The following is a 12784-nucleotide window of genomic DNA, read 5'->3' as shown; positions in this document are numbered from 1 at the left end:
AACCCACAAAAAACAACACTCTATCGTCCAGTGATCTCTCTCTCTCTCTCTCTCTCTCTCTTTCACTGTCTCTCTCTCTCTCTCTCTCTCTTTCTTTCTTGCACACACACATGCACACACACACATACACACAAACACACACACACAGACACACACTCAAAGCCAAACACACACATCAACACATGCACACACACACAGACACACACACAAAGCCAAACACACACACCCACACATCCACACATGCAAACACACACAGCCCTAACTACCTAATTTAATTTTTTAATTTTAGTAAGCGTTTTACGGCACTTGCAACACCATAAGGTCATATAAGTGCCATAGATTAGAGGTGTAACAGGAGAGAAACAAACACAAAAAAGAAGGAGGGGAGATAAAGAGGACAGATGGACAGATGTTTGATAGGAAAGAAGAAGCAAACCACACCAGAGCACCCGCCAACCACCCACTCCTAACTACCTGATATAGATCCCAGCAGCAGATCCGACTTGATGTCCCGGTAAACATAGTCATAACTCTGTGGCTTCAGAGGGGAGCCCGTAGACAGGATAGCTCTGAGGGTTTTCAGACTGTGTGTGCTTCCTGGAGGTTCCAAATAGACAAAAATATAGTTAGAGTGATTACAAATTATGCATGTTTTAACTCTATAATGCTGGAAATACTTTGCAAGTTTTGACGGAATTTGTTCCAGATCTCGAGAAACATGTAACAGGGTATATACGTAAAATATTCATAAAATGGCTAAAATTGTGTCAAAGTGAAAAAGAAAATACTTTTCATAGTTTTCTAACATGTTTGAGTCCAAATATATTTATTTGGATTCATAAGGGATCGCATTTGTAGTAATACCTCATGCACGCTGCAGTCTGACCACACACTGGGACCACCCACTCGCGGAATGGATGAGTTTCACTAGACGCTCCCATCATCCACTTAGGGTTATAGAGTTCAGTCCGCATTTATACCATTAACACCAGAGGCCTTCAACTCATGGGCAGCAACTTTGAGGCCCCAGGAGTAAATGGTGTTTTATCTAGTATCTCGTTCTCTCAGCTGCAACGTTGTATCCCTCTCAGCCCCAGTTGGCCTTGATGAGCAGGGTCAAAGCCTGCCTCTTAGATTATCTAACTTGTGTCAATGGAAACATTAGAAATCTTGCAACATTTTTTCTTTTTTAATTTTTTAAATTAACAATAACAATAAAGCCTGCTATAAAGCCATACGCTTATGGTTTTGTTACAAGTAAGGTAACTATCCCACTGGTCATTCTCACCTGGTTTAACACCTTTGTCTTCTAATACAGACAGCCATTTTGCTCCGGTCCCTAGAACGGTCACCCTGTGAGAACACAAGACAAAAGACATGATGACGATTATGTAAAAAAGACATGAAAAAACAATTACAGTTGAACTTGCTCTAATGACCACCAGTCCAAGACAATCATCTGTACAATGTACCACTTCCAACTTCTCCTCTGAGTGTTTTCTATATCATAATGACACTGTTCAAGAAGACCGCCTGTCTAAGATGACCAATTTTCTTCTCGACAATGGGTAGTTGTCTTGGAAAGGTTCGACTGTATTTCCTATTTGAGCAACAACATCAAGAGGTGCATGGTTGCATGGCTAAAGGGAGGTACATCGACACAATAAGGAACATTTATGGTAAGAAAACAGAAAGTTTGTAGTATAGACAGGAAAAAACAACAACAGAGATATCAACTGATATCAAGATACCAGGTTCTTTCGAATCATAATATCAGGCCTGGAAAAAGAACTTAAGTTTGGCTTTCCATGTTAGACATTTGTATAGCACATATCTCCAGCAGAAAGCAGAAAGTACGCTGTATGTGGTATATAATTTGTCATTTCCCTGACAGACCCTGCAACATTCCAAAACATTCTCAGCTTCCTGGACAGGTGGAGGGTAAGGGGGAGGGGGAGGGGGAGGGGAGAGGGAGGGGCACCTGAAGGTGAAACGTGCGAAAATTTAGGGGGGGGGGGGGTAATAAGCGTTTTACGGTCGCGACTGCATACGGTCATATTATGAGTGCGCAGGACACATTAAACAATTTCAGTTGGTAGAAAATTTTGCATTTTGACAGGGTGGCGGCCTTGTCGGAGAAGGGTAAGTGTAGATTTTTCCTACCAGAAGATCAGGAGTGTGGCTGAAAGACAGCAGTAAGAAGGAGCCAAGGAGTATCAGTAGAAAGGCTGCAGAAAGAGTCAGGAGCCCAGAGGAGGGGGCAAAGGAGGCGAGCGGGTGGGGGCAGAAAGTGGAAATGAAAGCAGACGACAGAACATTGCTAGAGAGCAGGAAAGGAAGTGAAAGGAGACAATTTTAGAGAAGAAAATTTGGCCGTAGCTACCCGGATTCAAACCCGTGACCTTTGAAAGAGAGGCAAACACTTTAACCTCTAGGCCACGAGAACCCCCCGAAAATGTGTTAAATTGTATAGGTCAAACACCCCTTGCAACACTGTTATGTTATTCATTGTTCATTGTTCACTGTTTCAGGAAGCAACATCCCTGCACTCCGGACATGTCAATTGATGCTCCGTTGCTCTCTCCAAAATGTTAGGTCATTTAAGTGGCGGAAAATTAAAATAAAATATCAATCTCTGACAGGACCGAGCAAAATGGGAAAATTAGTGAAAAAAAAAACCTTCCTTAAGGACACAAAGTCACATTGGGCTAAGCCTCAGAACCCATAATCTCACCATTATGAGTTCGGTAGCCTAACCCCTAAACTACCAACATCAACGAAGAATATAAACAGAAAAAAAATTACCCAACGGTGTCTATGAGGTCCCACAAAACATTGACGTGGGGTATGAGCGGCGATCCATCGTACAAAACTATGGCAGCCCCTACAGCCAGCACAGACACCATCCAGTTCCACATCATCCAGCCAGCCTGGAGATTGAAAAAAGAAAGGCTTTGATTTAATATAATATTAAATGAGACACGACTGACAAAATGAGTTACTTCTCAGATTTTAGTCCCATTGGACATAGATATACGAGATTTATAGGTGGAGTTTATCCAATTTAAAAGTATGAAATAATAAAAGACAAGATATACTTGAGGAAACTAGAATCAAAGGAGAATCTACAAATTTCATCCCACTTCTTCTTCTTCTCGATCACATCACACTTGAAGTCTGGTATCTGTCACAAATTGGGCCATCCGGCTCAGTTCATCTGTCGGCCCGTATATAGCTTCTTTCATCCCACTATTTTGGTTCCTTTATCCATTTTCTTTATTTCGCCAAACATTTCAACTCTTTCACATATGACCCCTACTTCCTATTTACATCTTGCTTTTAAAATGTATCGGTGTACGGTCTTTACTTGCTTGGTTTACCTATTCTCAAGAATTTCGCGACATAATATGGCGACATCATATCATTCCCCAGACACCACAGGCTATTTGGTTGCTTTTAAGGACAAGCGGGCTAATCCAGATTTCAGGGGTTTCCAGAAATCTTGACCTACGCCAAAAGTGGACATTGGCCTACCTATAGGAAAAGTTTGGTTTCAGTGGTGTGTATATTTGTTTGGTTAAAGAGAACACTCTCCTTGTCTTTCAAAGAAACTGAACAGGGGGCAAAAACTTTACCTTCGATTTTCTCAAAACAGCATTTTTTGGGACAGCCCACTTGTGCTTAAAAGCAACCATTTGTTAGCAACACATGGAGGGTTAAAGAATCGTCTGTAATTCACTCACCGTTGTGTAGTACAGCATGATGTCACTCCTGTCCATGTTTCCTTGGATAATGTGTTCCTCCAAGTGTTTCATCAACGTGCCCTGGCATCAAAACAATTTTTTTAATCATTTAGATTTTCTAGCCAAAAATCCATTTTTAGTTTAGGTAAAAGTACAACCCATGAAACAAAAATAGGTCACATAAGTGCTGAACAGTAAAGGAGTTACTAGAGAGTAACTAACAAAGAAAAGAAGGAGAGATAAGGACAACAGGTATTTGAAAGAAAATAAGGACACACTCAACAACAGCGCCTGCAAATCACACACTCCAAAATTCCAGAAGTATTTATCAACCCCTCTAATGTCACATTAATGTATCTAGTACATTATGGGATTGCACAATTTTCCATGTCTTGACATACCAGGGAATTCGAAACACATATCCAAAGGGTCTAATCCACGAATTTTCTTTCTTCTCTGCCTGAGATTTCAACCATCTTCTTCATATTAGTGATATGAAGTTCACCTACCCAGCAAGAAGAGACAAGTTCTCATTTTCATTGAGTTAACAATAATGGACAAATAATTGTCCTTTTTCACTTCACAAAAACAAATCATAACAACAAAAGAAGTCCCAATAAGCCAAACTGTTTTTAAAAAAGTGAGCTCAATTTCCAATGAAAACAATAATACCCATACAAAAGATGAAAGGAAAGAACGTACAGAATACTGAACTTTAACTGATGAAAATGACAAAGACTTGCACAATCAAAAACGCAAAGAAGACACAGAATACTCAACTCCCACTAACAACAATAACAAGAATACCCACACACCAAACAAATATGAAGACTTACAACCTACTCAACTTTCACCGACAATAACGACAACACCAACACAAACACACATAATGAACCAGAAAAATATATAGCGGGCTCAATTTACACTTACAATAACAACAAAACAAATACACGCACAGAACAGACGCAAAGAACCTATAACATACTCAACTTTCACTGACAATAACGACAACACTAACAAACACACTTAACACACACGAAGAATGTACCGCAAGCTCAACTTCCACTAACGGCAAAGAAAACACAACACCCACACATTGAACCAACTCCAGGAATATGTAGCATACAACTCACCCCGACTGAATGCACCATACACTTGGGCACCCCTGTGGTACCGGACGAGTACATGATGTACAGTGGGTAGTTGAAGGGAACCTGCTCAAAGGACAGCTCTGGCACTTTGCCATCCTTCGCTCCGCCCTGGAGGAATTCTTCCAATGCGATGCTGAGGGAGACGAAAAGAAAGTTTAGTTTTCGTTTAAAAAAGAGTTTCACACTACTTGCAGTACAAATTGGTCAAATGAGTGCCAAATATTAGAGGTGTTACTAGAGATTTCTTTAGTTTAGTTTTAGTAAGAGTTTTACAGCACTTGCAACACAAATAGGTCACATAATTGCCGAAGATTTAGAGGTGTTACGAGAGATTTTTCAAAGTTAAGTATTGGCAAGTTTTAAACCACTTGCAACACAAAAATGTTATCTTTGGGGGGTTTTTTGGCAAGTGTTCTACAGTGCTCGCAACTGCATAAGGTCATATGAGCATGCAGGACACATTAACACTTTGCAGTCACACAGCCAACAGTACAAAATACCCCATCTGGTCACGAAACCAGGAGAGTGACTGCAGATAATTTTCCCCATCGCATTATTGTGCCAAGTGACCGCAAAGTATTAAACATTTTCAGTCGGTAGAAAATTTTGAATTTTGTCCAGTTGGCAGCCGCAGCCTTTTCTTATCGACTTTGGATCAGCAAGGGATCTTTAACAATCCCAACTTGCAAACGGGACATCAAGATTTTTCACCCTTGTCCGAGAAGGCTAGGTGTAGATCTTTCCTACCATAAGATCAGGAGTGTGGCTGATAGACACCAGTAAGAAGAGCCAAGGAGTAGCAGTAGAAAAGCTGCAGAAAGAGTTAGGAGCCCAGAGGAGGGAGTAAAGGAGGTGAGGGGGTGGGGGCAGACAGTGGAGACGAAAGCAGATAATATCATTAGAGAGCAGGAAAGGATGTGAAAGGAGAAAATTTTGATGTCCGGATTCAAACGCAGGACCTACTGAATGAAAGGTGAACACCTTAACCTCTAGGCCATGAGAGCCCACCATATGTCATCTAACCGCCAAAGATTAGAGATGGTATAAAAGAACAGCATACCCAAGGGGAATGGAGGACACATCAGTTTTAAAGTCCTTCACAAAAGGAATCAACACAACTTTCTCCAAGTCTGGTAAACCTGAAAATTAGACAAGATAAAACAAAAAGAGCTTATTGTATGTTCCTCAGTGTAAATTTTTTTCATTTTAACACAGTTCTTGAACCATTACAACTGGCTTCTTGTTTTAAAATACTCAACTGTAATTATCATTAAACATGCAATAAAAAAAAGGGATGGTTCCCAAAGAAGCAGAACAAAAAAAAGAGTACTCTACGATTTATTTTGTTCTAAATCCAAAATCCCCTCTGTCAAGATCTCATCGTCATGGATCCCACCAGATACCCAAATCCCACAGAAAAGGATGACATTACAAATTCTTTTCTGAAAAAAAACAAAAAAACTCCTCTACCTTTGACAACTTGTTGCAACTTGTCCATGTGACTGTGAACTTTCCCGTTGTAATGCACCGCGTTGACACTGAAAATAATCTTGGGCTGAATCTGCGTAAACCGTTCCAAAACTCCCTGAGGAAAAAAAAGTGTCAGTTCCAGTCTGAATAAACAGGAGAAGTACACTGATATATGACAACAGACATCTAGCATAGGGAAGGAAGGCGTGAGACAGACAGACAGAAACAATGGAGGGAAAATAAAGAAGTAAGACCATCCTGCGGTTTACATCATCTACCCTCCACTAAGACAAAAAGTGAGCAAATAAAAGTGATACAAAGCATAAATCAAGGCAGTTTTTAGTGCTGGAGAAATTAAATTTATCAATAAAATTAGGAAAAGAAAAGATAACTTCATTTCCATCTCTTTTGGGACTGGTATGGGTTCAACACCTCTTTCAGATAAATGCAAGAGACCGGACCTCAGTAATAAACATCCATCTCTGACAGGACCAAAAGTGGAGAGAGAGGAACTTGAAAACCCTTTAGACAACCAAGGAACAAGAATGTCCCACAGGGAATTCCAACCACGGTCATCTACACACTAGTTCATTATAAAACCAACAGAGCTAACTACAGTGTGTTCACAGGGAAATTAGAGTTAAGATGGTATATAATTATGGGTGTGAAACATGAAGTACAGTGGTCTGTAACGAAAATCAGACCCACTTATCATCCGGGTCCACCATAGATACATCACAATTTTCTTACAAAATGTAATTATGGCTATGTAAGCCACATACGCACAAACCACCCCCCTGCACCCTTGATCAATGGACAACACTGGTCTCAATACAGATCCCACTGGGGTCACCAACAACATAAGGGAACAAGTACAAGGTAAATGACTGACTTGATCACCGTAATGGTTCGCTCCCTTCTTGTACAGTCTTATTGCACAACAAATGAGAATACAAATCTGGACTTACCACAACTCCAAAATCTGGTGATGTGGAGCTCCAGATAGCACCTATGCTTGAAGCTGCCAGCATTGCCTCCACAGCTTCTACACAATTGGGAATGTAGCCTGGTGAAAAAAAAAAGCAAAGCAAATGTTAACTTTTAAAAAAACTACCAATTGTAAGCATTATTCAAAAAGTGCCTGCATCATTTCTTTAAAGTTTTGATTTTTTTTTTATTTTTAAAGCGCGCCCCAAAATCAGAACCATGACTTGGCCACTTGCTATTTTTCTGTCAAAAGCTAGGAAGTGAATAATAATAATGACAGAACAGAAAATATACTGTAAAATGCCTCTTGATGTCTTTATTCAAATAACACCTTTATCTGGAATCCCCTAAAAACTGACTCCGGCGATGGTGGAATGATGTTGACAAAATGGATAAATGTATAGCTACAGTAGTTCTTTTTTTTTCCAGTATAAACAAGAATTGAGAGAGTGTGCTCATATAACCTAATGTAGATGTGAACACCTTAAAACTCTAACCAAACCGAAACTGAGTTGAGAGAAAAATATTCTAATTGGTAGCTTTTAAGCACAAGGGGGCTATCCCAAAAATGCTGTTTTGAAAAAATCGAAGTTGAAAGTTTTTGCCCCTTGTTCAGTTTCTTTGAAAGACAATGGAGAGTTTTCTCTATAACCAAACAAATATACACACCAATGAAACCAAACTTCTCCTATAGATAGGGCAATGCCCACTTTTGGTGTGGGTCTACATTTCTGGAAACCCGCTAAATCTGGGTTAGCCCGCTTGTCCTTAAAAGGGACCAATTAGGAATGAAAATGAAAAAAAAAGCCAAAAGATGACAACCATTCAAAATACAAACAGTATTATTGAATTAAACACACACCACTTTAGAGCTCACAAACACGACAATCTTTTTCATACAAAAGAACAAGTCTTATTTGTCTACTCTCCTCCGACTGTTAGGATAACTTAAACATGGCCAAGCGCTTTTGATCTCTAAAACTCTTAGTTTTTCATCCATGTTTGAGAACACAAGGTTCTTATTCCCATTTCCACCAATCATGGGAATCAGAGAATTGTATAATCTGAGAAAAAAGCTCAAATTAACAGGTAAAAGTAAACTGCCCTTAAGGTCTCCACCCTCCGAGGGGCCAAATTTTAGTCGCCATATATCATGCGCGAAAGCCACTTTTAACGGGAGGAGTGACCCTTGAGGACCATTTTGTATGTTTGTTGCCCGAGATCAAATCTAAGTACACATATAAGTTGGGTATAGTAAAATCTCTTTACATGCAATTTTATTTTGGCATAACTACAGTGGTTGCTATGGAAACGGCCGTAATCTTGAAAATAAACAATGAATTTCAAATCCCTAAGGCTTTCTTATTTACTGACCAAATTTGAACAAATTCGGTGAGAGTGTACCAGAACCAGACCCTATCAGTGTAACAGCGAGTTTTTTTTCAATAAGTGTAGAAGAAAAACAGATATTTTCAGACAAAGAACTGGTTGATCTACAAAAATCAGCCAACATATCAATCTGCATAGAGCCTGACCCAATATTGGCAAAATCAAGGGTCACTCCTCCCCTTAAGAATGGGGGCCCAAATAGATATCCACTTACCAAGAGAGTACGAATTAGGAATTAATACAGCATACTCTGGCATGAAAGGAAAGTACTTTTACTCCATATTAACATGCTCTCTTTCCAAGTGATTCAAGTTTAACTCTTTCATTGCTGTGCTAGTCTGAACTGCTAAACATATTATGGACATAAACTGGCGTAAGATGTTGAACGATGTAACACAAAAAGAAAAGTGTGACAATTTTCAAATACTCCTTTTCCTTCATAACCAAAAAACACACAGACATTGGCCAATAAAAAAAAAAAGAAACGACGAATTATATTCCCGAAGATTTCACTTACCTACAACTCTGTCTCCCTTCTGTACCCCAAACCTTCTCATAGCAGCTGCATACTGAGCCACTGACTGTCGCAGTTCTCGGAAAGTTTTCCGCCTCACCTCTGTCTGGCCCTCTCCTGAAATGTCAGCAGATGTCATCATTATACTTTTTCAATACACAGTCGAGATTGTCCAAGACAGCCACCCATTGTTGAGGAGAAACGTGGTCGTCTTAGACAAGTAGACATCTGTAACAGTGTCATTATAATATAAGAAATACACAGGGGGGAAGCGGGAAGTGATCATTTGTATAGTTTACTGTCTTAGACAGCAGGCTGTTCGAGCAGCTTTAACTGTTTACAGAAATCAAAACAAAAGCTTCCGTGATATTCTCAGAAAGCCAAATTGAGGTCAAATAGCCGTCAAGTATTCCAAAGTTTCCATGAATTATAAGCCTCAATATCTAAAAATCAAAATGGTATTAATTCATACATATTCATATTAGTGGGGAACATCTTTAAATAATGCTGAGAGGGCTTTCTATTTAACTACATGGGTATATCCAGTCATTAAACATTTTCAATTTGAGTTGCTGTTAACCCAGTAGCCTTTGAGTATGTGCCCTTTGGCCTAATGCTATGTTGAAAAAGGTGGCGGTCTTCGTAAGTAGTTCTTTGATGCAGTATAGTGAACTGTCTCTTATATAGGGACAGGAAGAAGAAATTGGAGATCAGTAGTTTGGTTCATGTTGAGTTCAAAAAATGAAGTTGAAAAGCAAAAGTAGGGCAACAATATTAAACTTCATAAAAAAGCAGTCAGACCCCAAATAAAATTTTGCTGTTCTTTTGTTTTTCTCTCTTTAAAAAAAAATCAGTCAATGGACATACAACTGCGAACAGAATACTGTATACAGATACTTCTTCATAATTATCTTTTTAAGTTTACCACATACCTGAGGCATAAATGGCTGTTCTGTCATCATCATATCTGAGTAGATTCTCTGCAAAATTTAGTCGGGTGCCATGGAACCATTCTGGAATATCAGCGATTGTCTTCTTCCGATCAATAACCTGAGCAAAAAGTAGACAAAAATATCAAAAGTTAAAAATCATGAGAAACCATTCTGGACTATCTGCATGTGAAAATTAAGAGCCCTGCTACTCATGCAGTTGAAACTATTGACCGCAAGTCAGGACTACCTTATAATAAAAATAATGATAATGATCATAATAATAATAATTATTATCATAAATTAATATGTGTCACGACGTGGTGGAATCAGGCGCTCGTCAATTTTTGGGCATGTGGAGTTACGTGGAGTTATTGGTATCATCTGAAAGCTGATTTATTTGCCTTGCTTTCAATAAAATAAATATCCATTTATCTTGAACAGAACTGAAGATATTTGCTATTGAAGGAAGAGAGGTCGCCTTGTTTTAATGGAGAAATTAGTGAGAAAATGGCCGCCAAAGTCTGGTAACTCCAATAGATAAAGAGTCCTTGAAAACAGAAAAATTACATATTTTGTGCCTTTAATAAATGTTTTTCAGTAAAATTAACATGGAAATGTGTTTTTATACAGACATACAAGAGGTTAAGCCAAAATAAAAAAATTCGATAAAAGTTGCCAAACTGGCAGAAAAATACTGTTTCTCCGATTTCTGTATTTTGACGAGCACCTGATTTCATCACGCCGCCTCACATATCTCAAGCAATTAATGATTGAATAAAACTGCCTTTACCAAACTGATAAATAAATACATTTTCTACTCCTGTCATAATATAAATAGGTTACAGAGAAAGCCCTCAAACAAAGATAAAGAAAACAGAAAGAAAAGTTTACCACAATCGCTTAAATTAAAAGTTGTACAAAACTCAAATAAAATCACAGAGAACAAATAAACAAACAAAATCCCCAAGACAGTCTATTTCATCCCTTCATATAATTTAGGCAATAATTTTCCCAAAAATGTAACATTTGCACCATAATACAGTTTATAATTTGTGTCACGACATGGTGCAATAAAGCGCTCAGGCAACTTTTTGACATATAGAGTAATTGGTATCATCTTAAAACTTGGTCACTTGTCTTACTTTTGATGTAAAAAATACACATAATTTAAGATGGTGGGGGCCACTTCGTGTTAAAAGTAAAATAAGCGAGCAAACTGCCATCAAAGTTTGGTCAATTCCAAAGCCAGAGTCCTTGGAAACTAATTTTACATTTTTTGTGCCTTAGACCAACAATTTCGCAAAAAATCGACATGACTGAAATGTGTTTTTAACCGGAAATGAAAGGTGTTGAGCACCAAATCTTTGATTAAAACTGCCCAATTGGCAGACAAACGTCAGTTCCTTTGGTTTAATAATTTTGATAAGAGGCTGAGTTCACTGCAATGACACACATTTGATAAATCAATACACAAAATATTCATGAATTACCTCATCATAACTTTTAGAGTGAATGACATCTGTAAACTTCCAAACTTCTTCCCAAAACTCAGGGTAGTTGTCACACGACCATCTGTGAAATTCTTTGTAATTCTCTGAGGAGAAAAATTTGTGTAAAAAGTCTGTCACTGAGATATACAATAGCCTCCACCTAAGATCCCATGCCTCCTCTTACCATCCGGGTTAAAATCCCACTGTTTAAAGAAAACAGAATTTTTACAACACAAAAGGCACCCCTAAGAATAAGACCCCCCTCTGAAGGACTTCATTCGGTGCAGATCCCACATTTCAGATCATAATTTTCTATCAAAACCCCATGGCAAGAACAGCTGATCAACCAAGCAGTGGTAATTTGGTTTATTTTGCTGCCCTTTGAGTCATTATAAATCTCAATGAGTGAGTACAGTGTTTGCCCCAGACGGGATCACACCGGGGAGTAAACTCATCAGTGTCTTTGTTTTTCCTAAACGTTATACTCACATTTGATTTTATTGTCTGAACTTATTTCACACGCTTTGTAAGTGAGGCCTACAAAGTCATATCAGGCGGGATCACATTTAACTGTGAACTCTGTGCTTTGTTTCCCTGTCCATCATAGTTGTCCTTCTTCTCTATACTCGAATTTGCTAAACAACACTGAATATTAATAGATGCATTACACTACAATAAAAGTGCATAACGGCATGAACGGGGATCTCAGTCAAAGATGGAAAGCTATAAATTTTAGACAAGGGTGGAGGAGCAATCGGATCAGCATAGATCTGTCTTGAGACAGACAATTGGAAATGTGAAAATGGTACACCTCATGACATTGTGATTGATGGGTCATCAAAGGTAACCACTATTTGCTCGCCAAAAGTCATAAACCCACCAAGGGATCAAATCAAAGTAGGGAGAATCATTTTACCAATTGGGAGCCTGATCATGATTGTCCCTCCATTCTCCCCATGATGAATCTGCTAAAATCCTGTTTGTCTTAGATCCCGCATTTTTTTTGCTCCAAGTACGGGGATTTTAGGCAGACAGACAGACAGACAGACAGACAGACAGAGACAGACAGACAGAGAGAGAGAGAGAGAGAGAGAGAGAGAGAGAGAGA

The 12784-nt window shown here is 38.8% G+C and overlaps 1 protein-coding gene across 1 annotated transcript in view; it reads right to left on the bottom strand.

The window, feature by feature from the left end:
- LOC101863300 (acetoacetyl-CoA synthetase) overlaps positions 1 to 12784 on the bottom strand; it is a 36422-nt gene that overhangs the window by 20536 nt on the left and 3102 nt on the right. The window contains exons 3-13 of the mRNA XM_005109573.3: positions 11677 to 11780; positions 10187 to 10304; positions 9258 to 9371; positions 7333 to 7430; positions 6365 to 6479; positions 5955 to 6033; positions 4877 to 5027; positions 3744 to 3824; positions 2806 to 2930; positions 1289 to 1353; positions 475 to 597 (exon numbers count right to left, since the gene is read on the bottom strand). Of these exons, the coding sequence (XP_005109630.1) occupies positions 475 to 597; positions 1289 to 1353; positions 2806 to 2930; positions 3744 to 3824; positions 4877 to 5027; positions 5955 to 6033; positions 6365 to 6479; positions 7333 to 7430; positions 9258 to 9371; positions 10187 to 10304; positions 11677 to 11780 (1173 nt within the window). The remainder of the gene's footprint in view (positions 1 to 474; positions 598 to 1288; positions 1354 to 2805; positions 2931 to 3743; positions 3825 to 4876; positions 5028 to 5954; positions 6034 to 6364; positions 6480 to 7332; positions 7431 to 9257; positions 9372 to 10186; positions 10305 to 11676; positions 11781 to 12784) is intronic.

The sequence above is a fragment of the Aplysia californica genome, unplaced genomic scaffold (genome assembly GCF_000002075.1).
Source record: "Aplysia californica isolate F4 #8 unplaced genomic scaffold, AplCal3.0 scaffold00792, whole genome shotgun sequence".
NCBI classification, from domain to species: domain Eukaryota; kingdom Metazoa; phylum Mollusca; class Gastropoda; order Aplysiida; family Aplysiidae; genus Aplysia; species Aplysia californica.
This window is presented reverse-complemented; position numbering and strand designations above follow the sequence as displayed.